Source organism: Nothoprocta perdicaria, unplaced genomic scaffold (genome assembly GCF_003342845.1).
Source record: "Nothoprocta perdicaria isolate Ctin4 unplaced genomic scaffold, notPer1 scaffold_110, whole genome shotgun sequence".
NCBI classification, from domain to species: domain Eukaryota; kingdom Metazoa; phylum Chordata; class Aves; order Tinamiformes; family Tinamidae; genus Nothoprocta; species Nothoprocta perdicaria.
In genome coordinates, this window is record NW_020454206.1 from 373,990 (window position 1) to 396,911 (window position 22,922).

At 57.9% G+C, this 22,922-nt stretch overlaps 1 protein-coding gene across 1 annotated transcript in view; it reads right to left on the minus strand.

Moving 5' to 3' along the window:
* Window positions 1–22,922, minus strand: part of PSD (pleckstrin and Sec7 domain containing) — a 38,120-nt gene that overhangs the window by 9,859 nt on the left and 5,339 nt on the right. The window contains exons 5-10 of the mRNA XM_026050570.1: window positions 20,061–20,504; window positions 8,303–8,497; window positions 7,695–7,775; window positions 7,038–7,150; window positions 6,132–6,190; window positions 5,552–5,641 (exon numbers count right to left, since the gene is read on the minus strand). Of these exons, the coding sequence (XP_025906355.1) occupies window positions 5,552–5,641; window positions 6,132–6,190; window positions 7,038–7,150; window positions 7,695–7,775; window positions 8,303–8,497; window positions 20,061–20,504 (982 nt within the window). The remainder of the gene's footprint in view (window positions 1–5,551; window positions 5,642–6,131; window positions 6,191–7,037; window positions 7,151–7,694; window positions 7,776–8,302; window positions 8,498–20,060; window positions 20,505–22,922) is intronic.

Sequence of the window (22,922 nt, forward strand, 5' to 3'; positions counted from 1 at the left end):
GGGCCCGAGCGCGCGCGGTCCCGCACCCGGCCCGGCTGCGCCGGGACCCCCATGCCCGGGGCCGGGCCCCACGCGTGGCGAGCAGCGCCGTGCTGAGTCTCGGCCCCGCGCTGCTCCCGCCTCGTCTCGACCACCATCACCCCCTGCGCCCCCGTCGCGGCCCCACGGGGCAGCCCGCGCCGAGGGACCTTTTGGGCTCCCGTGAAATGTGGCGCCGAGGCTCTGGGTGTCGTCCTGCTCCTCCGTGGCCCCGCTGGACTCTGCTTCAAACAGGGGCTTGAGAAAATCTGTCTCCTCTCTCAGAGCTGTGTGAGCGGTGCCCATGGCAGGGAAGCTTCACTCTGTTCACCTGCGGGAGCCCAACTGCTGCCAGCGGCTGCAGCCAGGCACGGGCTGGCACAAGGTGTCATTACGATGAGTGGCAGGAGCATCACACCTCCCCCTGTGCAGGATGTGACCCTTGGCGCAGGCACCACCAGAGCTGGTCTCAGGGCACGAGCCGGCCTCCTCCTGCCTCTGCCCTGCTTTGGGTGCCAGCTGTGGGGCAGGCAGGAGCAGGGCTACTGGACCCACACGTTCTCTGATGCACCAGTGTCGGGGATAACAGGAGAGCCAGCGCTGAGAACTTCAGGACTTCAYAAGCTCCAGCGCGGGGCTGGCGGCTGAACAGCCGTGTGAGAGCTGCATCAGTGCTGGCTCACGCCAGGCCTCCCCCAGGGACGTTCAGCAGAGGGTCCCAAAACACCGGCAGGTCTGATCTTCCSGCCAGGGCAGTTGTCCCGTTGCTGGCGAGGCTCCGGCTTTCCCTGGCTGCCAGGCGGGCGCCTCGGCGGYGTGGCAGGCTGTGTCCAAGGCTGCAGGGCTGCAGCAGGCCCGGCCCTGTCTGTGCCRCTGCACCGCGCCATGGGGAGCAGCTGGGTCTGCCCCACACGGCCAGAGCAGGCAGCAGTGCTGGCCCTGCGCCAGCTGCCCCAGCCTGCCTGGACACCTCCACAGAGCTGAGAGCTGCAGGAGACTCGGGTCTCGCAGAGACAGGCTCAGAACCTGTCTCTGAAGCCCATCTCGTGCTTTACCCTCCTGCCGGTCCCTCCTCTGGAGCCAGGACAGGAGGGGAAAGGCGCAGCTAGAGCTGCCCCATGGATAAGGGCAGGACATAGTCGCGCTGGGCAGCTGCTCCTGAAGAGGCGGCAAGACGGGCATCCTTGGAGATTGCAGGAGGATCACTGTTGAACCTATCTAGGCTTGGCTGAGCAGGAGATGTGGCCAGCGAAAAAGGGGAGATTTTCCCACTGCGTCGTAATCGCTTGGCATCGCCACCACCAAAGGGCACTTGTGAGGGAGGCAGCCTGGCCACAGCGGAGCCCATCAGCCCTGTYGGGCCGGGACAAGCCCACAGGGCCGCAGGAGACAGAGGGGCAAGGCCAGACAGCGCTCCCGGGGAGAAGCCTGGCTGAAGAGCACCCGCGAGGGAGTGYGGCAGGGATTAGCCCGAGCGGGCGCTGCTCTGATCACAGCTCAGAGGTGGGAGACGGGGCTTTCTTCCCACATCTGCTAATCACTTACCCAGCAGTCTGAGCATTTGATCTCTGCGGTTGTGCCTCCAAGCAGTGAAGTGGGGGCTGATCCCACCTTCCTCCCCCAGGGGATCTGACTGCATTGTGAGGCTTAATTCGTTAACTCTGTGAGAGCTCCAGGCTCCTTGGCTGGAAGGCAGCACAATTTTGGCTTGCTAGGCAGAGTCGGCGACAAATGGAGCCTGTGTTGGCTCTACTGCATTGCTAAAGACCCTCCAACAAAGGACAAGGTTAACATGTAAGGATGGGGAAGATAGGAAAGATACAAGGCCCAGCAAACCGATCAGTCACGTAAAGGTCAAATCCACATTCGGACTGTAATGTACAACCAACAACAGTCAGTGAAATCCCAGGAGGTCCGGGCTGAAGAGAAGAGCTAAACCTAACCCAAGCTCTCCAAAATATCCCCAGCTCTAGCACACCCAGCTTTGCCTCYCCCCTTGCTGCTCAGACAGTTGTGTTCATTTGGGCACGAGGACCAAAACCCAGGCGTGCAGATACGGGCGCCCTGCAGCACTGCACTATGCAGGGTCGCTGCGCCGTGTGTCTCCAGCCCAGCTCCTTCCCTGGTGGAAAGCCTGCCCAGGGACAGCCTCATCCTCGAGCAGAGGGTGCACCCTGTGCAGCCCGCTCCTCCAGGGGATGCTTTGGCACTAGTGGAAATGGATTCCCAGCCTGGCACTTGGTTSCCAGTGAGGCAGCGCTGCATCGTGCCAGCAGCAGCACCACGCAGGGCACAGCTAGGAGGGGGTGGGAAGGGGACAGCAGTGGGGGCGCACAGCCCTTGGCTTCCCTCTGCGCAACGCTGTTTACATGCATCATCCAGGCGCGGGTAAAGCTCTTGTCTGACTCAGGCTACCACCTGCTTTCAGGCATCGTGCTGCGTCTGTCCTGGGACACCCCGCACGGGAGCTGACAGGAGAGACGAGGCCCCGTCCTGACACCCTTCCCAGAGCCATGGGGAATGGCTGTCCCAGTGTCCCTGCAGCCGCCTCGTGCTCCCCTGCTGTCCCCTAGTCCAGGGCAGCGGCCTGATGCCTGTGAATTACCAGCCTGCACTAGGTTCCTGCTTGGGAAGAACCACAACACCCTCCTTTTGGGGCTGCCTGGGAGCACTCCTGAGGTTTGGGAAGCTCCTCTGCAGCCTGCTAGCACACCCCCTCCCCTGCAGCCCTCAGCGTGTGCTCCTGGAGCGCTAAAATTAGCTGGCCAGCTGTGCGGCACGCTTGCACGGGAGCCGCGCTCCCCAGGCACAGCCCGCGATCCAGCCTCAGCAAGGAGGCAGCAGCCTATGTAGGGTAACGGGGCTGGGGCGGGCGGCTGCAGCGAGCGGAGCAGGGSATGCCTCCTCATCTCCATCGGCAAGGGGACCGACATCCCAGGAGCCTAAAACCAGTGGGAGGGAGCAGGGGGCTCGTCCTGGCGCCACGGCCCCTTCACACTCCCTTCYTCGCTGCTCCCCTCAGCAGCACCGGCCAGCAGCCTTTTCCAGAGCGTGGCCACCTCGTCCTCCCCGCCCTCCCGTGTGCACCCAGAGCCTCCCTGGGGAACAGCAGCGCTGCGGGCCGAGGAGCAGGATGGAGGAGCCRCCGGCTGCCCCTGCGCCGCTCCTCAGAGCTGCCTTTTGCTCCCACTCCCCAGCACGGCTCCGATACAGAGGCGGCAGAAAGGCAACTGTGGGAAGCACTGCAGCTGCAGAGGGAACGGTCCATTTTTAGCAGAGCAGCCTCCCCGCTGCTGGGTTCCCGGCAGAGCTGCGCAGGGATGGATGTGCCCGCGCTCGGCTGGCGCCGCTCGGCAGCCCTCCCCGCGGCCCCACAAAGCCTGGCCTTCCAGCCCTCGCTTGCTGCCCTGTCTCATCCTGCTTGGGATCTGACAGACACTGCCTCTTTACAGTGCCAGTGCTGTTTGTGGGGGAAATTAAACCCAGGTAGGAGTCAAGACAAGCCTGGGAGCTTCAACAGTAGCACACTGAGGAGCTGGCACCTTTTGGATGCTCCAAGGCCAAGCAGCTAAGGAGGCAGAGGTTCAGAGTCCTCATTTGGGGTGTTTTTATTCTGCTTTGGGTGCCTACAGCCTTTTCTGCAGCTGGGTTTAAAATTAGATAAGATTTTTTTTTTTCTGCGTAACTCCTTTTCCTGGAGAAGCGTGGGCTGAGAGGGAGGACAAGCTCCTGGTAACCCCTTAATGATGGGGCCAGCGACACATGCAGGAATAGGCCCACAGAGGCCTGCGAGCAGAGCCAGCTCGTCACCCTGACCGTGGGTGTTTATTAACCCCCACTAGTGCTGCCAGTGCCCTATGGAAGCCCGTCTTACGCTTCACGAGTATTTTCCAACTGCAGCACTTCACAGACACACACGATTTCTGCCCTGCAGTTCCCCTGGGAACTAATCCCATTCTCAGGACCCCAAATGGGGAAAAAAAGGCCCAGAAAGAGCACGCACCTGGCCGCAGGTGCACCTCAATGAGAGGAGGGAAGCCATTTCCCGGGCTCACACATGAGCCTCAAGGTCAGGCTGTCCCCTCAGGCTGTCCCCCGCCTCCCCGCAGCCGCCGGAGCCCATGCAACAGCCAGCGCTTCCCTCGCGCACACGCGAACGGAGCCGCGCTGCTCCCGCACCGGTTGTGCCGGCCGGGAAAAGGGGGCCACGGCAGAGAGCCGCAATGAGGCCACGGCGCAGCGGCACCTCCGGGAGGCCCCGYCGGCCCCGCTGCGGCGGCTCCGGAGTCGAGGGCAGCCCTGGGGCCCGGACGGCGCCTCACGGCTGAGGGGAGCAGTGCGGAGGGGCCGGCGCCCAGCCCTGCTTCTACCCCATATTACTCATGCAGGAAGGAGCCAGCTCACACATTGTCACCAGGCCCTGCCGCAGTCACACAGCAATGCACGGCCCCCTCGCCGCGGTGCTCCCGGGTGGGCCCGGCCGGGCTGGCAGTGCCGTCCCCTTCCCTAGCCCGGCTGGAGCCACCTCACCCTCGCCGCTGAGTTTGGACACCCTGTGAAGCGTGGCAGCAGGAACTGGGTCTCACGGGAGGCAGGACCCTCCTGCCAGCTTGAGTGGCTCAGTCACAGCCCTGGCGCACTAACTGCTGGCCCCCCTTCCCAYGGCTGCTCCTTGCCCACATCACCAGAAACGTTTACACCAACACGGCTACATGGCCCAGTGCTCCCAGACCCTCTCTGGGAAGCCAGGAAGGGCCAAGTACCATGGGGTTAATGCTGTAAAGCCTTGGGGTGCAGCTGAGCACCCCAGCCCCAAGAAAGCTCCCCCAGGCTTCCCCCTCCTGCCTCTGGTGCAGAGCAGCAAGGGCAGCCAGGACCACAACCTGGAGTCCTGGGGAAATCGTGGGTGCTCCCAGTAGTGTCCTTGCCTCCTGGGGCACGTGGTGAGCTGCCTTCTCCCTAGCTGCTTTAGCAGTGCCCAGGCTGCCTCGGCTGTTGCCCTCCTGGGGAGCTGGAATGTCTCCCTGGCTGTGCTGGCCACCGCCGGGCACTTGGGAACTTCAAGAGTCCTTTACAGGACCTTGGCAGCAGCAACCACTTCAGCCTTATTAAACCCTTCTCATTTGTTTACATTCACGAAATCAGCCTGGGCCGGAGCRGCCAGCTACACCCAGTTGTTCAGCATGCCGTTTTCCAGCCTGCTGGACTCCCCCGTGTGCATGTGAAGYTTTCACCAAGCAGGTGGAAGGCTTTCAAAGCCTGGAGATGCTTTGAGAACACTTGGTTGGGCAACTATTGCCTGCAAATGGCAAGAGCATTGATCAACCTCAGAGCACAGCAAATCTGCCACAGAAGCAAAGTCCAGCTCCAAGCCAAGGGAACGTCACTACTCCTGCCTCTGCTCCGACAGCTTGATACAAGCATAAGGATGGACACATTCATTGCATCCCATGCAGCCACCTATGTGACCCGACCCAAAACTCCAGTCATTGTTCCTGCTGCTCAGTTGACCAGGGAAAGCAACTAGATTTACCTTGAGCAACTCCTTGGGGAAGTCGCTGCCTCCGTTCAGCCCCTCCAAGTTGCCAATGAAGTCGGAGCAGGACATTCTCTTCCCGATGTTCTGGGGGAGCCAGGGAGAGAAATGCAGGGCATTACCTTTGGGCCAGGGGAGCAATGCTGCATGGAGAAGGTTCCCACAGCCTAAGAACAAGTTCCCTGTTCTCTAGTGCAAGTGAGTGGTCAGCTASCTCTCAGAAAGGACAGTTCAAGGTGTGGAGAAGCCTCCTGCTTTACTTAAGACTCCAGGAGTTTTCCCTGCCTGCTTTTGTTTTGTTTCCTCACCCTATCCCAAATCTTCCAGTTTAATGTGTCTCATCTATAGCCCCATTCTCTCTTTCACCAGCTCCCTCTCTCTCATTTAGGCTTTCTCCTCTTTCATCCACAGCCTCTTCAGTGTTGATCAACCCTTGTGGGACCAGGGCAGGCTGCACAACCCTCGTGCCTTCTGCTCCCACAGCTCTGTCCCTGGAATTTCCTCACTCTTCCCCAGGACCTGCAGTTCAGGATCAAAAGGGCAGGGACTGACCAGGCTGAGAGCAGAGAGAACTTACGTGTCCATGAAGATCTGTGTTGAGCAGCATCAGGGCACAGGTCAGCGTGTGGGCTCCGTCTGCAGCACAAGCACAGGACAGGCGATCAGAGCCCCAGAAATCGCCCTGCAGTTGAGACCTGATCCATTTAGGGTGCTAGGTGTGACCCGAGGCCTTTGGATGAGCTCAGGATGGTGCCGAGCCCATTCCTCCCACCCTGGGCACGCAGGACACGCAGCAGTAGGCATGGTGCTGGCAGCACATAGGCAAGTCGATAGGAGGCCACTGAATTAAAGCTGATCCCACAACTGGGATAAAAACGCCCTTCCAGCCCTGCAGCCCCATTAGCCAGGCAGTGATGCTGAATTAACATTGTACAGCTCCCAGCACGGGCAAAGTGGCGACGACAYAGCCCTCTTCCAGCCACACAGCCAAAAACTCACCTGCCCACAAAGCCAAACCAGGGCAGATTTCAGCATGTGAACACACAGAAGAAAGGTGCAAAGACATAAAACATTCGGGTAAAGGAGTACAATCTGGGTGCTTCCCTGGGCCCCGCTGTGTGCCAGACGCCAGTTTTCTCACCTGGCTGTTCCCTGAGGCATGGATCTGAGAGCTGGGTCTGTGTGGCGAGGAGGGCCTTCTCTTGCCTCTGGAGCTAATCTGCTCAAGGTCAGAATTAAGGATGGTTTGAGCCCTAATTGCGCATCTTCAGACCGGAGCAGGTTTTAACAGAACTATCTACAGCACTTGCGGTCTGAGGGAAATGATGGCATCGCTGTAACAGGGGATTTCGCCTAAGGCACTAGTACATGCTCYCAGACTGATCTGTGGTTTTATTCAGGCACTTTCTCCAAGTTTATGAACATACTYGAGTAGAAATACTCAGACGTACTTACACACGCATGCACACAGAGACTTTCTTACCCTCAGAAGAGATGGCATTGGGATTACACTCGTAATAACGTTGGGAAAAATGAGCCAGCACTCGCTCTCGCTCTTGTGTCTCTCCCATTAAGGCCAGCTCCTTTAGAAAGGACCTGAAGAAGCAGCAGCAGCGTTGGTTGCAAATTCAGTCCTCTAGCAGCTTCTCTAACCCACTCTTAGCAGGAGAGGACCTGCCTTTCTGTCCCCTCCTGGTGACCCCCGTGTGTGAGGTGTGAAGCCCTGATTCCTTATGCCTTCCCCAGACAGCAGCAGGACTCTATTCCAAGTCCATGGCATCATACCTGGTCAGCACAGCATAGACTTAAGGTTAAGCACTAGAGACTATACTGGAGAATGAGGTTGGGTTGGCACCAAAGGCTCTGGGCTCAAAGACCAGCAACTCTGTCACAGGCAAGCCTGACTTTTTCTAAACTGCACTGGCCTGTGAGCTAAGACCAGGGATGCTCTTCCTTGGTTGTGTGGCCAGGAAGGCACTTTGGGAAATGAATTCTACCATTTATGAGGTAAGGAGATCCCCAAGTGGGAGCAGTGGAGCCTGCCTGCTCCTGCAGCGCTCTGCATGGGTGAGAAGCTGCAGAAGGCATGATCTCCTGGACCCACTTATATGACTACAGCACACACAGACAGAGTACTGACCTGAGAGCCTGGTCCAGACTCATTCCTGTGAATACGAAGAATTTCAGATATTCCCCCGCCACCATTTTGCTAAACTCATTGCTGAAAAAGAAAAGAAGAAGCAAGAGTGGGATTGACCAGACAGTGGGGACAGCAATGTCCCCACATGATGATGACAGGAAGGGGAGGAATGGAGTGGATTTCAGTAGGCTGAGTACCCCTCAAGAGGCATGAAGCCAAGAGAGTGCGCTGGGGACAGACACACCACAAAGTTGGAGGAGCCACCCACAAATCCAACTGGAGCATACAGCAAATAAGCAAAATTAGAGAAGACAGAGCTGTTAGGGCCCAAGGAAGGTCAGCCAGGCAGCCCCCTATCCTCTAACGCCTTACAAAAGGCATCCCCACCAACACAAAATCACAGTAGAGGGTATCAAACCTGGGCATCTCTTAGGTGTTTAGCCCTGCAGAGGGAACGTGTGGCACAGGCAGGCTGTGGCAGGGAGAGGGCTTTGGGGTCCCTGCAGCTATTCTCTGACAACCCAGTGCTTTGCAGGGCAGCAGTGGGGCAGGCAGATGGAATGGCAGCTCTGCAGAGCAGGCTGTTTCTTGTGAATACCCACACGTACTTCTTCCCCAAGTGGCGGGCCACATCTGCTTTTTTAAATCCATCCAGGTTGTAGAGCCTCTTGGCAAGGCGTTTGGCAGCCTCCAGGTCAGCCTTGTGCCCATTGGAAAGGGTGTCCGTGCTGCCCAGGGCAAGCTGCTCCATGCTGTCCATCTCCAAGTCTGAGTCAGAAACCAGCTGGCTCAGGGGGTGGTTGCTGCAACAGAAAAAGACACTTCACATTAGTCTGGCAACTGATCCTCTGCTCTTTCAGCTTCTCAAGAAATCTGGGCTCCTCACCCTACTTTGGAGGCCTGCTGCTCACTGCTGGGGTGCATTATGATCAAAGTCATTAGAGTTGCTAAGAGGTTGGATCTAGGCCCTAAAGGAAGGCTTGGGGATGTGGCTGGAAGAAAGAAGAGGCAACAGGACACTTCTAGTGAACGATGACAGGACCAAGTGGCTCAAAGCCATTTCCAAACGGGGTACAGAGAGGCAGGAACTCTGCCTGAAGCCATCCTGTGAGCCCTTCTCTGGAGCAGGCCTCTGGGCCAAAAGAGCTCACCACGCTGAATTGCTGCAATGTACTGCCACTGTCCCACTTCTTGCCAGTAGCCTTGTTTTCCCTTCCAGGCCTACACCCTACCGAGGAAAAGCTTGGTGGCTACCCTCATGAAGATGTTAAGCACTCTGCTCAGTGGAGGTGACAAACATGACGGCAAATACTCAGAGCATGAGGCACGAGCGCCACCAGCCTATAACTCTCTGGAGAATGGTTAACTCACCCGATATCTCTCAGCGGAGGCCCCATCTAGATGGGAAAAGCCTGCATGAGCTGAGCCCATTTGTGGGGACAGATCATGTCTGTCACAGGGCTTCTCCCTGCCATTAGCCAGAGCCTTTCTCTAGGGCCTTTCCAATAGTTTCTCAAGGAGACCTGTCATGTTTGCCCCTTACAATGGAGAAGAGTAAAGCAATAGTGAGGTGACTAGCCCAAGGTCATCTAGCATGCTGAGAGCAGGATAAGAAACTGAACCCACATCTCCTAAGCCCCTGTAGCCCACAAAATACATTTTCCAAACTCTAAAATGGAGGCAAGAGACCAAGAGACAGCTTCTCTTCCCTCAGGTAACTGGTGAGGGAAGCCCTGGAACTACAACACTTTCGTATCACCAGGTCTCCATGGGAAACATCATCCCTGCTCGAAGCCTGTGAGGGTGGTGTTGCCGGGCTGTGCAAACAAGGGAGGACGCTCTGAAGTGCCATCTCGCTGCCCCTGCACCTGGGCCTGCGGGATCTGGGCATCCTTCGGCTCCCTCTGCGTGCACGGCTGTGAAGAGCACCCTGCCTGGCGGTTACCTGCATGCATCATGTGCTGCCCTACATATCTGCACTCATTTTTAACCTGGACAGATTCCTGGTGTTGTACTTAGAGTGCAGTTTCTACTCAAGACAAGAACACTCTAATTCTCTCCCGTAGCCTCATCCACAAACCTCTAAGTGCTTCACAGAAGGGAAAGCCGAGGCACACAGAGAGCAGCCTAAGCAAAACACCCCGGCCTCCCATCCCTCAGCATCATGTACCGTCTTCTCCAGGCTGCCCATCCGCGCTCACCCACCTTGCCTTAAAAGGCCATGTTGGGAGCGCTCTCTTGGCTGAGCCTCCGGAGCGGTCTGACTCAGCGCACACAAGTTGGCCCAGCAAAAAGTAAGTAGAACCCAATCAACAGTGAACATGAAGCAACTCTGACCTCGCCTAAATTTTCTGGCAGATCTCGCAATGTTCCAACCTGATTTATTTTTAAAAGTCTCTAATTGACTTTTAAGAGGCCTACTCTCCTGAGCCAATTACACAGTCCAGTCTCCTTGAGACTCTGCTTCTTCCACTAAGGACGCAGCCTCCCCGCTGCTCAGCGCTGGCCTCCCGCACTGCGTTTGTGGCACATCCCAGGACAGCTCTGCATCGCGGCACGAGGCCGCCCCTTCCCCTCGGAGAGGCTCCCACCTGCCTCCTCCCACCCTCTTGGCATCCCAGCGAGCTGGGAGCAGGGGAAGCTGTTCTGACTCTCAGGTCCATTGGCTGGTGGATAAAGGCTCCTTGTGAGTCCCAAGGGAGATGCGCTGGATGTGGACTGGCGCTGAGCTTGCCAGTGCTGGACCGTGATTGCTGTGAGGTCCGAGTGGGTGGCCCAGGGGGACATCTGGCTCCAGATGTCCTCAGAGATCCTGTCCTTGGGCTCGCGCTGCCCTCCCGGGAGCGGCGTGACGATGGCCTTCGGGTCGGCCTGGTTCCCCCTCTTGGCCCCAGGCCAGCGTGCTCTGGGGAGGCGTGCTCTGGCCGTGGCTGGCAGGAGGCCCTCAGGGTCACCATCTGTACAAGCAGCACGCCCTGCCTCGTGGCGCCCCTCCAAACGCCACAGGGATGCGCCTTTGTTTTGTGACATTGAAACCTCTGTATAACAAGGCCCACGAGCGCCGGCGCGGCCCTGGGGTCAAGCAGCTGGAACGGCTCTCGTCCACGTGCCTGAAACCACCCCTCTCCCCAAAGAGGCCGCCAGGGCCCCGCGGTGCCGCCGGAGCGGGCCCCGGCACTCGCCACCCTGTGGGAGCGCTGGCCACGTGGGGGCTGTTTAAGCACCAGGCACGGCGGCACTGCCGGGCCAGCCCCGCGCACGTACCCYGGCCCCGCTTCGCCTCCGCGCCCGGGTGCGACCACTGTGCCCGCGGCCAAAGCGCAGCGCTTAGGGGCTATTTTTGCTTCCCAGGAATGCGGAGATGAATCCACCCAGCAATTGGCACTCACAGCCCACAGCCCGTGGCGACTGTAACTTCTTTATGAACTGCAATYACAGGGGCTCCGGCTCCGTGTCCTGTCCCAGCAGCTCCAGAGTTGCTCACAGGCTGAGCTAGCAAACCCAAAGCCACCTCTCCCAGCGCCCCTGCAGGTCACCTGGACCTCTAGAGCAAGCGGCTGCTCAGCCACACTCTGAAGACTYTCCACTCTTAGCCAGTATCACTGCTATCCTGATACCCTGATTTGGACCTTGCCTCACGRCTGGTGACCACAATGGGTCTCCTGTGGCAGACCTAGCACTCCAAGCGCCTCTCCACGACCTCGCTTCCCACACTGTGCTCTTCAGCTTTCCTCCCCAGTGCTGAGCACCCACTTGTGGCTCCTCCACAAGAACCTCTCTGCCTTTCACACCRCTTTCTCCTGCAGGCTTCCAACCTGTGGCTGCAATTCTTGCCTTGCCTCTTGAAATAGGTGCACAGGGATCCCAGTTTACCGCTTAAAGCTGTTCTGCCAAAACCCAAAAGACCAAAAGCCTCCAAGCAAATGCAAAACAGAGCAAAGAGCTTGTGTGCATGTTTGAGGCAACTGAAGTGATTCTAATTGTCCTGCCAGCAACCTAATGTGTTAGAGGATATATATTTTTTTAAGCATGCTTTCTACAGTGACATTTCAGTTTGGCTTGAAGAACCACTGAGATAATATTTTTACATCWGAAATATTTTCAGCTGAAGAGTTGGCCTGTACTTAAAGAAAAAAGATCAGATTTAGTGTTGTACAGGCATCCTCGGTGCATCTGCAATGAGTCATCCCAGAGGTGACCCCAAGCTCAGTCACGCCGGGCTGTCCCCTGCACCCGCCACATCCCTGGGCACAAAGGGCTCCCCTCCTACTCCAGCTCTATGGACAGCAGGGCTCAGGCAAATGGCAAAACCTGATGCCGCAGCATCCCTTCAGCAGGTCCCCATACCCTTCCTCAGGGGCTGGTGTCTCTGAGGCCTGTGCCGAGGTGGCAGAGGCCAGGGCACAGCTGCTGTCACTGTCCCAGCTCCCTCGAGCCACCCCGGGACGTGCCTGTGGCGCGCACCCGCAGCAAAGCATGCTCACCCAGTTTCATAGGAGGAAATACCTGGCTCCGCAGCAGGGATTGCCTGGTCGGGTTTTGGGGCCAGGGCTGCCCAGGGGAGTTCCTGGCTCCAAGCCTACGTGATGCTGCCAAAGATGGTCTCAAGCTGTCCGTGTGACAACACACAAGTGSTTGCACGCACAGAGGCAGCTTAAAAGCTGGCAGAAAGCACGTGCCTTGCAGCTGGGAGCTCACATGTAGTGCAGGTATGGGGCAAGGGGGAGGGAAATGCACGAGGGTTTGTACAGGCAGCAAATGCTCTGTCTGGGCTCTGGCAAGACAAAGTGGTGGAAAGGGCACAGGGCARGAAGAGGGGAACCAGCAGGAGCTCACTCAAGGGCCACATTCCATGCTGAGCACAGCACGTCCCTTGTCCACACTGTCTATTCTCTCAAGGACAATCTCACCCCAGTACCAAGAGCTGCTTTGGGGTGTACTGCCCATGCCGGTTGTYTGGAGCCCACCAGCAGACCTGAGCACCTTCCTACACTGGAATGGAGTGTGTCACCACCACACGCTCTCCACCTTCCCACCATAAAGCCAGGCTCACCTGCCATTGTCTTCCCTTAGGGACTGTCGGCAACAAGCAACAAATCTTCCTAATTTCTCTCCTGGACAAGAGGTAGCCGTAAACCATTAGCTCAGAAGAGCCTGCCCAGGAGGGCTGACCTCCAGCTCCTCTCTGCTAGCACAGATGTACTTGCAGGGTAGGGACTTTCCCTTCCCAAAGCCCTACTCCTCAGGAAAGGGGAAGATGCATCCCTGGCACAAACTGTCAGATGGCAATGGGCTCCAGTTGGAGATGCACTACTGAGCTCCTGGTTGTCCAGCTCCTGCATGATACATTTCCTAGTGAGTCACCTGCTGTAGGAACTCCAAAAATTCTGACTGCCATCCAAGTGCCACATGCTTGCCAAGGCAGAGCACAGGAACCCTGTTTGCTTCCTGCACCAGGACGGGCAGGGAGCCTGGTCCGAACCTGAGGGACACGAGCATGGGACAGACCAGCACTCTGCCCTCTATTCCCAACATCCCACATGCCTGGCTAGATGTGCGATGCCTCAGCCAAGCGCGCCCAGCCTGCCCAGTATCAGGGCTCAGAATGTACCAGACCGGATCTTTGGCTGAGCTAAAAAAATGCAGCTCTCTCCACTRGTCTCAGTGGAATGACTTTGATTTATGAGCGCCAAGATCTGGGCTGGTTCACTCCTAGCAGAACTGAAGTTAGGGCTGGGAGGACACTTGAAGGTCATCCAGGCCAGCCTCCAACCACAKGCAGGACAGCCCTGCTTTCCTCCCTAGCCGCTCTCTCCGAGCTGCTCCTCAACACAGTCAACAAGAGGCCCCCTCAACCTCAAACATTTTCCCTATGAGAGCCAGATAAGGACTAATTTGGGGCATCAGCACCCCTCTTCCAAGTCATTCCTCTGGAGAGCAAACGGCAAATGTGTTCTGCCAGACCCTCCCCTGCAGCATGGCCCTCTTCAGAGGTGGCTCCTTGTCCTCTTCCCTGCCCCTGGCCCCCTAGTCCATCTCATAGCAAACAGCCCCCATTGCAGAGGACAGGGACTGTCTCCTTAGGCATCTGAGTCCTCCCAACAGTTTGTAGAGCCACAGGCTCCAAGGTCCTTAAAATGAGGTTACTCACCAGCCTGATGAAGGGTGGGCTTCTCCTTGAGGGACAGAGATGTCATGGTATCARTCCAGGGAAACCTGGATCTCTCACACCTTTGGGCAAAGTCCAAGCAACAGGGCTTGAGCGAGACCCAYGGGGTCACAGAAGCAGCAATCAGAGCCAGGCACCAGAGGCCACCTCGCCCAGAGACCAGCGGCATCGGCCTCAGGAAGGAGTAGCTCTGCTGCGCCGGCACCTGTGGGCTGCACTGCAGCCTCGCTGGCCGGGGGGCTAGGCGTGCGCAGCGCGGCCCCAYGTCCCCTGCCCCGGCCCCCGGTGAGGAACGTGCCTCTCCACAGGCCCCTGCAGCACTCGGCTACGTCCTTGTGTGCGCCGGAGCCCGCGCTGTTCCCGGCGCCCCGAGCAGCCGCGCGAGCGGGAGGCCAGCGCGGCATCACCGCAGCGCCGGCGCGCGGGCCGAGAGGGCGGCAGCCTGCGGCTCCGGGCACCCCCGGCCCTAGCGCCGCTGTCCCAGGGGAGCCTGGCTCCCCGGCACCGCGGGGGCCCTCCGGAGCGCGGCGCACGGCTGGCACCCCCGCGCCGCCGCCGCCTCCCCCTCGCCCTCCATGCGGCCACCCGGCCCCTCCACGGCCACCCTGCCTAGGCCCCGCAGCTCCGGCCCCTGCCCGTGGGCTCCGTGCAGCCTCCACGCCTGCCTGGCTCCCCTCCCTCCCTCCTCATGCTGCGTGTGGCTGTCTCTGCCTGTCTCTCACCGCAGCTCCCCCTCCTCCTCCTCGGCTCTGCGCTCGCTCAGGGGAGGTGGCGGCCGGGGCCATCAATTCTGCTCAGCGCGGGGCTCGCTCCGCTCAGCAGCCACCTTGCTCTCCGGGCCCGTGAGGCACCTGCCTGAGCCCCTACCCGGCCCAGCGGGCGTCCTGGCGGTTTTCGGTGCCTGCGGCATGTGCCGGGAGGCTCCTGCTACATCCGCGTGTGCAGCACGGGGCGCTTCCCGCTTGCTGGCGCGCACGTGCCTGCCCGCCTGGGACGCAGCGCTCATCTGCATGCGCGGGGGGCTCCACGGGGGCACGCGTGGCCCCGGTGCTGTCCTCTCTGTGTCCTTGCCAGTCCCTCCCCTCTGCAATACCCAAGCACGCACAGGGCACATGCCCGCTGAGGCAGCCAAGCCCCTCATCCTTGCGGCTGCGAGCCCCCTTTGCTGCTCCTGATCTCACTGCCTTGGCCAGGATYGGCTCCTGCTGCCCTTCGCTGCTGCACCTGGGAATGGCCCGGCAGACCGGAGCTGCACATGGCCACCTGCCTGCACCCCGCGCCACCCCTCCTTTCCATGGTTCCATCCTCTCCTTGTCACCCTGCGTCCCCCTTGCAGCCCTCCGCCACCCTGCACCCCTCCCTGCCTGCTGCCCCACAGCCTCCCRCCGCTGGGGTGCCTGGCTGGGCACGGTGCTCGCTGAGCACCTCGGAGMTCAGGTCATCCGAGGGACCTGCTCGGGCGCCTGCAAGGGGAGACAGCAGCTCCCCRTCTGCTGCCGTTACAGAAGGGACCTTATAAAGAAAGGCAGCACAGCACGTTGGCACGGCCCCGGCGCTCCGGCACGCGCGCCCACAGCTGCGATCTGGCATGGAAAAGGCTTCACTCCCAGGACTGCCTCCACCTGGGGCGGCTGCCAGCCCTGGGAGCTCCCTGCTCTTCCCACACAGCACTAGCTGCAGGGCCAACTTCTCCCTCTAGCGAGACGCGGGACCTGCTGCCCTTCCCCTTGGTATCGGAGCCCTTTCACGGTTTGACCCTGCTTTGTCTCAGGTGCCCTTCTTTCTGCCCCACCTCAGGCAATGCCCCCAGTTCTGCGGGTCCCTGCAGAGCCTGCCTAGCTCACCTCCCGCTGAGATGCCATGTGGGGCAATTAATGTCCCCTCTCGCCACCYCGGGGTGGTCACAAGGATGGTGGGGACCGGGCGGGCTGTGGGAGCAGCAAGAGGGGAGCTGGGCAGGCAGGAGAGGCGGAGCAGCTGGATTTTAGGGGGCTCACACCCTGATTTGCCATTTAGGACTCACGGGGGTGGACGTCCCGAGCGGTGCCGTGGGCAGGGAGGGCGCAGCTCCGGCCCGTGCCGGGCACTGCGGCAGCCCGGCTGAGCTGGCGGCGCCGCTCACGGCAGCGGTGCTGCAGAGCCCTGGGATTTGCAGCGCTCATTGCAGTGCTCTGGCTGCCAGCAGCAGGATGGTCCTGCAGCCGCCACCACTGCCCCTCGCACCTCTCCCTCTCACCAGCCCCGCACGTGCCCCTGCACACCCTGCCAGGGCTGAGAGACCCYCTGTGCACCACCCCACGCACCCTGTGCACCTCCCCGCAGCACCCTGTGCGCTACCCTGCAGCACCCTGCCTCCCGCTGGCTCCAGCATCGCTGTCACTGCTCTGGGGACAGGCTGCTTCAGCAGCAGCCCCCACCCCTGCACAGCAGCACCCCAACGGGGCAGCAACCCATGGCATGTCCCCAAAGTAAGGGACAGACACTCCTGGAGCTGCTGTCCCACTCTGGAGGTCCCACTGCTCAGTGGCCCAGTACAGGGCAGGCATGGGGACCAGTATGGGGTATCCCCTCTAGGGGGTTTCCTACCATGGGGTGGCTCTCAGGGGCCTCCCAGCAGAGCCTTTCCCATTGCCAGGTGCTATCTAATCTGGAAAGGGAAAAGCGATTCCTAGCGTGAGGAGTGTGGGACAGCCTTTCCCCCAGGAAAGGCAGGACTTGGAGCCAGGCTCTCCTCGAGCTCAGGGATGAAGGGCCTGATGTAGCCTCCTCACCCTGCTCCTAGCTGGCAGCTCAATGCCTTGCTGTTAAGCCAGCATTACCTCTTGTTTAACCGAGGACACCAGATGCAGACCAATGCCAGGGCAGGGGTTGCCRTGCTCTCACTGAGGCAAATTTCTTACAAACAAGGTCAAGATAAAAGGAGGGAACRCCATAGCCTTGCTCTGAGCCTTGAGGGTGTGCAAACCAAGCTTATCACATCATGGTCCAGACAACRAGGACATCACAGTTCCAAACCACTACCAAATCCATGCACCAGCAATGAGAGAGATATCTGATTTTGTCATTTCTACCAACAGAAATGGGGTGTTGTGGGCTGCAGAGCAGTTACATCCAACCTGGACTCCGTCAGCAACCCGAGCAAACAGCAATGCCGGATGCTTCAGAAGCACAAGCAGGACAGGCAGCTGACTCCTCACGGAGGTCCAGGCTGCTGGGGTTGGCCAAGCGCACAGTGCAGCTACCCAAGGGCTCAGCTCTGCCCTGCCTGCTGGGAGGTGCAGCTCCTGCTGCAGGGCTCCTCCAGGCCTGGCCGGGGCACCTCGCAGCCCCCTCCCAAAGCCTGAGCACAGCACAGGGACCCTGCGCCAGCCTCCTGGGGCTGAGAGGGGCAGGGAGAAGAGGGTGGCAGCCAATATCTGACACGAGGTGCTGGTCAGCAAGCTGCACCTTGCGCTGTTGCTTGGGGCGGCGGATGGAGTTTATCCATGTGTGCTCACGGCGCTGCCTGGGAACCCCCTGCTCTGGGCACACCGGCACAGGTGACCATTAGTGCAGAGTCTTGGGAGGCTCCTGGTCTTTCCCCAGTTCCTTCTATTAAGGCTCATTAATAGGAGCATCACACAGCTACTCACTTGAACTGGGAGCAACTCTGCTGGGCTCCCACTCTTGGGCAACCCTTTGAAGCTCCAGGCCGGACGCATCTTCCTCAAATTACTTTCAGCACCCAGTGCCCTACATCTCACACTGGTTCCCAATGTACTTCACACTACCTGTTAAAACCTTCACGCCCTGTGGACAGGGTAAGATCACAACCTCCGTGTCTGATCTCCCACGAGGGCAGGGAGAGAAGCCTTGTCTGGAGCGCAGGGAGCAGGTTGCTGTGCTGCTGCCTGCTGGGTCCCGAGCCCCGACTGCTGCTAGGCCGGGCTTCACACGCTCTGTCCTGCAGCAGCTGCCTCAGGCCGCTCGCTCGCCTCCTCTAAGGCAGCTGGCAGGTCTGCCGATCAGCTACAGCCCACGGGGCTGTGGGAGAGAAACTGGGCCAAGAGGAAACCTGTGGAAAGACCTAAGGAGGCATTTTATGCTGAGCTATTAAAAAAAAATTACCCAGAGGAATAATTTCAGGATGAGGGATGGAGGTAGTGTGCGTGTGCGCATGTTTAAGAAGGCCAGATTAGCTTGTATAGCACCATGGAAGGAAAGTCCAAGCCACAGGGTCTGGGCCAGGCTGTGCAGTAAGGGCTACAGCTGAGTTTCCCCGGGCTCCTTGACTCCACAGAGCAGGGGGCATGTGGTGCTAGACAGGGCTGGGAGAAGACAAGAGAAGGTAAGAGGGCCAGTGAAGACAGGGCCGTCAAAAATCCACACTGCAGGAAGGYTTCTTCATATTTCGATTACATCTTCCCCAGGCTAGGAAGGATGGCAGCAAGGCCAGAACACATCTAGGCTCTTGCTCAGGGGACACCTCTCCCTGGCCTCTGTCACAGCCCAACGCTGCTCCAAAAGCTGTGCTGGAAGGGCACAGAGCTGCAGTGCCCTGGGCACTGCTGCTGCTCCCTGCTACGGAGAGCAGCAGCCGCTGAGGAAACGTCTCTTCTGAGCCTCTTCACTGCCATGCCCGCTGTTGGCTGTGTCCTTTCCTGCCATCTCCTCCTGTGACCCCTGCAGAGGCACTGACGCAGTAAAAGGTGCCTCTTTTACTGTGAAAAAGTGGTGAATAAGTGAGACGCTGTCCCTTTGTTTTCTCTGGGGTGCTCTATTTTGGTCCTWGGCAGATGAATAGCAAGCCGCTTCTTCCTCCAGAAAGCAGTGATCAGAGCTGGATACTGCCACCCTTGGCTGCTTTGTGCCTCTCCGACATAACCAGCTTTGCAGCAGAGATCTTGCCTGGCCTCTGTGCCACCTTGCCTGGGCTTCAGTATCAGGCCTGCCCTAAGCAAAGGGAGGGCCTAAATCAGAGCCTCTCTCCAAGACAACCGTGAGGTGTCACAGGTACCTGGAACTGCAGACAGCCAGAGGTGACAGAGCCCAGTGCYCACCTGGCCACCCCAAGCTGAGCCCATGAGGACAGCATGGGCGGCTGCCAGTAGCAAAACTGTATTTGGCTTTGACAGCTGAGGGATGTTCCTTCCAGCACATCCATTTCCAGCACTGGGCATTGATGGGGAAAGCCTGCAAGACAAGTGATTTGGAAGACTCTTACACAGCACAACAGGTTGCTGGTGCAGAGGGGAGATCTTGCAAGGAGGAAACAGGAGAGGTGAAGCTGGTGTGCCACAGATAACAGGTTATCTGAGAGCCACTGGCTCTGCAGCCGAGTCATGAGATAGGGCATGACCCCCAAAGAGGACCTGTCTGCACCCAACTTGAATGTATTCTGGAAAAGAGGCAAAGAGGAAGCCTGCAAACCAGCTAAGACCTTTCTGAGAATGGAGGAGAGTCCAAGCAAGGCATCATCTCTGCGTGAACATGGTCTTAAATGGAAGTGGTGGGGCTGAGCCCCAGCCTGCTCCACCAGAGATCTCTCCAAGAGAGGTGCCTGTTCTGAGCCYGGGTGCAGCAGGATAGGTGTCATGCATAGCGAGTCACTAGTGGGCCAAACTCTTCTCTGCTCTTGGTCTCCCAGCATTGGCAAAGCTGGGGAGGTTCAGGAGGTCAAGTCAGGCCACAGCAATATGGCTGTGGGACTCTTGCCTTCAAGAAATAGCAAGGTGCTGCTCACAYGGGGAGAGACACGGCAGTAGCAGGGGACCTTGGCCTCCAGGATGAAAAGGCTCTTTAATATCTACCAATACCAACTTCTGACAGGCCTCTCCCTGCAGACACCACAGCTGTTGGACCGGCTCCCACTGCAGTGGGAGCYACCACAGACTGAAGTCTTGAGACTCTCTGCTTGCTAGGCTGGATGGCACCACCAAAGCCAAGAAGAAAGGACTGAATTGCTCTCACCTACATGCTGACCACTGTGTCAGCGATTACTGTCCTGATCAGTAACTTAACAGAGCCAGACTTGTTCTAACCCATCAGGAATAGCCCCTGTTTTATCCAGAATTGTCTTTACTACTTGAAGATAGAGCGCACACACAGCCCTGACCCTTCCTCTCTTCCCTAGTGACATAGATCAAGCTCTGGTCAGGATTATACTTAAACCCATCCTTGGAGGCCCAGGTGAGTATTAGATGACTTGGACCACTCACCTCGTGTTGGAGGCCAAAGGAGTGCCAAAGCTGTCCTCGGAGCGGCAGGGGCTGTGCCGAACACCCTTCCCTCGCCTCCCTCGCTCCTCCTCCCTCTCAGTCCATGGAGCATCTGAGGCCGAACTGGTCCCAGAGTCTGGCTCCAAGTGAGCCAGAGGAGCAAAGTTCTCCTCGATCAGCTTGGCGCTGTCTCGGATCTGTCCCTGTACTTCAGGGGTGAGGGTTGGGAGGTCAAAGGTAAAAACAGTCCCATGAGTGCGGGCTGGAGAGGAAAGGATGTCGATGGAGTCCAGGCTGGTGTAAGATGTGCCTTTGGCTCGATGGGACTCCATGATGCTCTCAAAATGCTTGCTGAAAGAGTCCATGCCATCCTTGGAGAGGCTGTGCCCAAGGAGAAAGGGCACTGGAGACTTGAGCATACCCTGTGTGTCTTGATCCATGACCCTAGAGGGAAAGAAAGTGAGAAGAACTGGTCACTGAGGAGCAAGGGATCAAAGTCCAAATCCAAAAGCCCTGTGCTACTGCAGAAGGAAACTGGGAAGGACAGAACTCTCCTTTAAACATCTGTGAGATGCCAGACCTCCAAGGCAAAGCCTCGCCTTCCAAGACATCACRGGGACAAGGACTGCACTAGACTCCCTACAGACATATGCTTCTCCTTTAATGCACCACAGACCTTTGTTCCTTTAGTAGCTCATCCTATTAAGAGGCTTATGAGATGCCTACTGCTTCCAGTCACTTGACTGGAGGCTAGATCCAATAAATGGCTCAAGAGCCACAAGCAGGACATGGTACTTCAGCTCCATTTGAACCAAATCTGGAAGTGCCTGAATTTTCCGTGTGCCTTCAGCGTAACCTGGCACCTGGAATGCTCTTCCTGAAGCTGCTCACAAGCACACGGCCCCTTCCTCCAYAGATGTGTCACCATGGTCTTACAGCAAAGTGCCCAGAGGGTGCCTAACATCCACCTGCAAGCTCTGCACTAAATAAATAAATACATAAAAAAAATAAATAAAATAGTTTTAGAGCAGGAGTAGGATGGCTGAGTGGTTAGAGCACCTGCAAAAGAATTAGGCTGAGATCAGCCAGGCTTAGCTCCCAAGGGACTGCCCTAAGCATTAGGCTATACCTTCCCTGACAAAGCCAAAGCACCATGTGAAAAAACATGACAGATGATACTAGAAAGACAGTAAAATACCCTATCCCGAGAGCAGGCAACTAAACCCATGGCTTTCCTCCTCATGGARGCATCCCAACCGCATCCTCTTTTGCTGCCCCTTGGCTCAGCTACACTAGGAAGGSAGCAGAGGTACTTGGGTGGCAGCAGCACTTTCTGCTGGTTGGTCTCCTGTCCCCCCAAGTCTTAGCACGAGTCTATTCTGAGGTCCCAGGTTTTCCAGGCAGTTTGTAGGGAATATTAAACCCAGCTCTGGGCTTGAGGCCCTTGTGTGTTGGCCCACAACCTAAAGGCTCAGCTTGGTCCTAGCAATTATCTTGTCACATATGAAGGCAGCAGTAAGGCTCAGTCTGTCTCTAGGACAGGCCTGGGTGCAGCCCAAGGCAAGAGTTTCTAAATCCTGAACCCTTGACCCATTTGTCAGGTAAATGAGATAAATTGCAGCCAGCCTATCAATCTGAGCATGTGACAGTAAGGATATTTCCAACACAGAGAACATCAATGTTTCATTCGTACAAGCACAACTGCAATCATAAAAGCCAATTTTACTCATAAGCTGCTATCACCTTATTAAAGCACCAGAAAAGCACTTGTTATGCCACTGTCGTCTCTGATTAAAAGAGAAGAACTGATCTAGCTTGTCATAACATTTGTTATGAACAAACAGCTTTGCACAGAGGGCTCAGAAAATGTATTGCCATTACAAGCACCAAATGACTTCCAATTAATTAGCCTTTGCGCGCCGCTCACAAATCGCACCCTGATATTTCACTGGGCTGCGAGGTGACAATTTTACTCCAGGCGCAGGCCAGGGGCTTCGGGGGAGCTCGCCTGGGCAGGCAGGAGGCACGAAGGGTGAAGGCTGCTCCTGTCCGGCTGCCGGCGTCTCCCCGCRTTGCTCAGTCCTGCTCTGTGCTCCTACCTGTTCCACTGTAAGACACTCGGGGCTGCTTCTAACAGGCATGGGCAAGGGGACAGAGACCTATTTGACACTCAGACAAGGTCACAGGTGCAACTGTTCACTCACTGTCCTTACCATTTAGCAGCCTTCTACTACATCAAGCTAGTGCTGCCAGCTTCACTTTGMATCTTGCATCCAACAGGAGGGCCGTGGGCTGTACTAGAGAGGACGGCACTGGCAGACAGAAGGGACCTTGTCCCAGGAGTGGCTGAGGGAACCGGGCGCAGTCTTGTGACCAGGTATGTTGTCAAAGTACAGAAAGAAATATAGCTGTTTCTTCCCCACCATCTGAACTCCGGGAGCTATTTCTCCCCTCTGAAATAGCAAGCCAGCTCCACACAAAGCAGCTGAGATGGGGAAGGATGTAGCTGCAGTGACACGGGCACAGCGCTGCCTGAACACACTCCTGCTGCCCAGCTCCAGCTGCCCTGCCAGCCGTGCGCTGCCCAGCCTTCCCTGCCTCCGGTTTCTGCCGTTGACTCGTGTCCCACTCCCATTTGCAGGAAGGATCCGTGCAGAGGCACGTGGTTGCAAAACAAGGGGAACACAGCTGGGAGGAGCAGACACCAAGCCTGTAATTAGGTATCTGCACAACAGCAAGGGGSAGTGGAGTAACAAACACGCTTGCAGCCCTGGTCACGGGAACCGGTGCAYGAGCCATAGCCTCCCTTTCTTGGGAAGGGGCCAGCGAGTAAGCAGGGGAGGTGACAACCATGCTGCATTA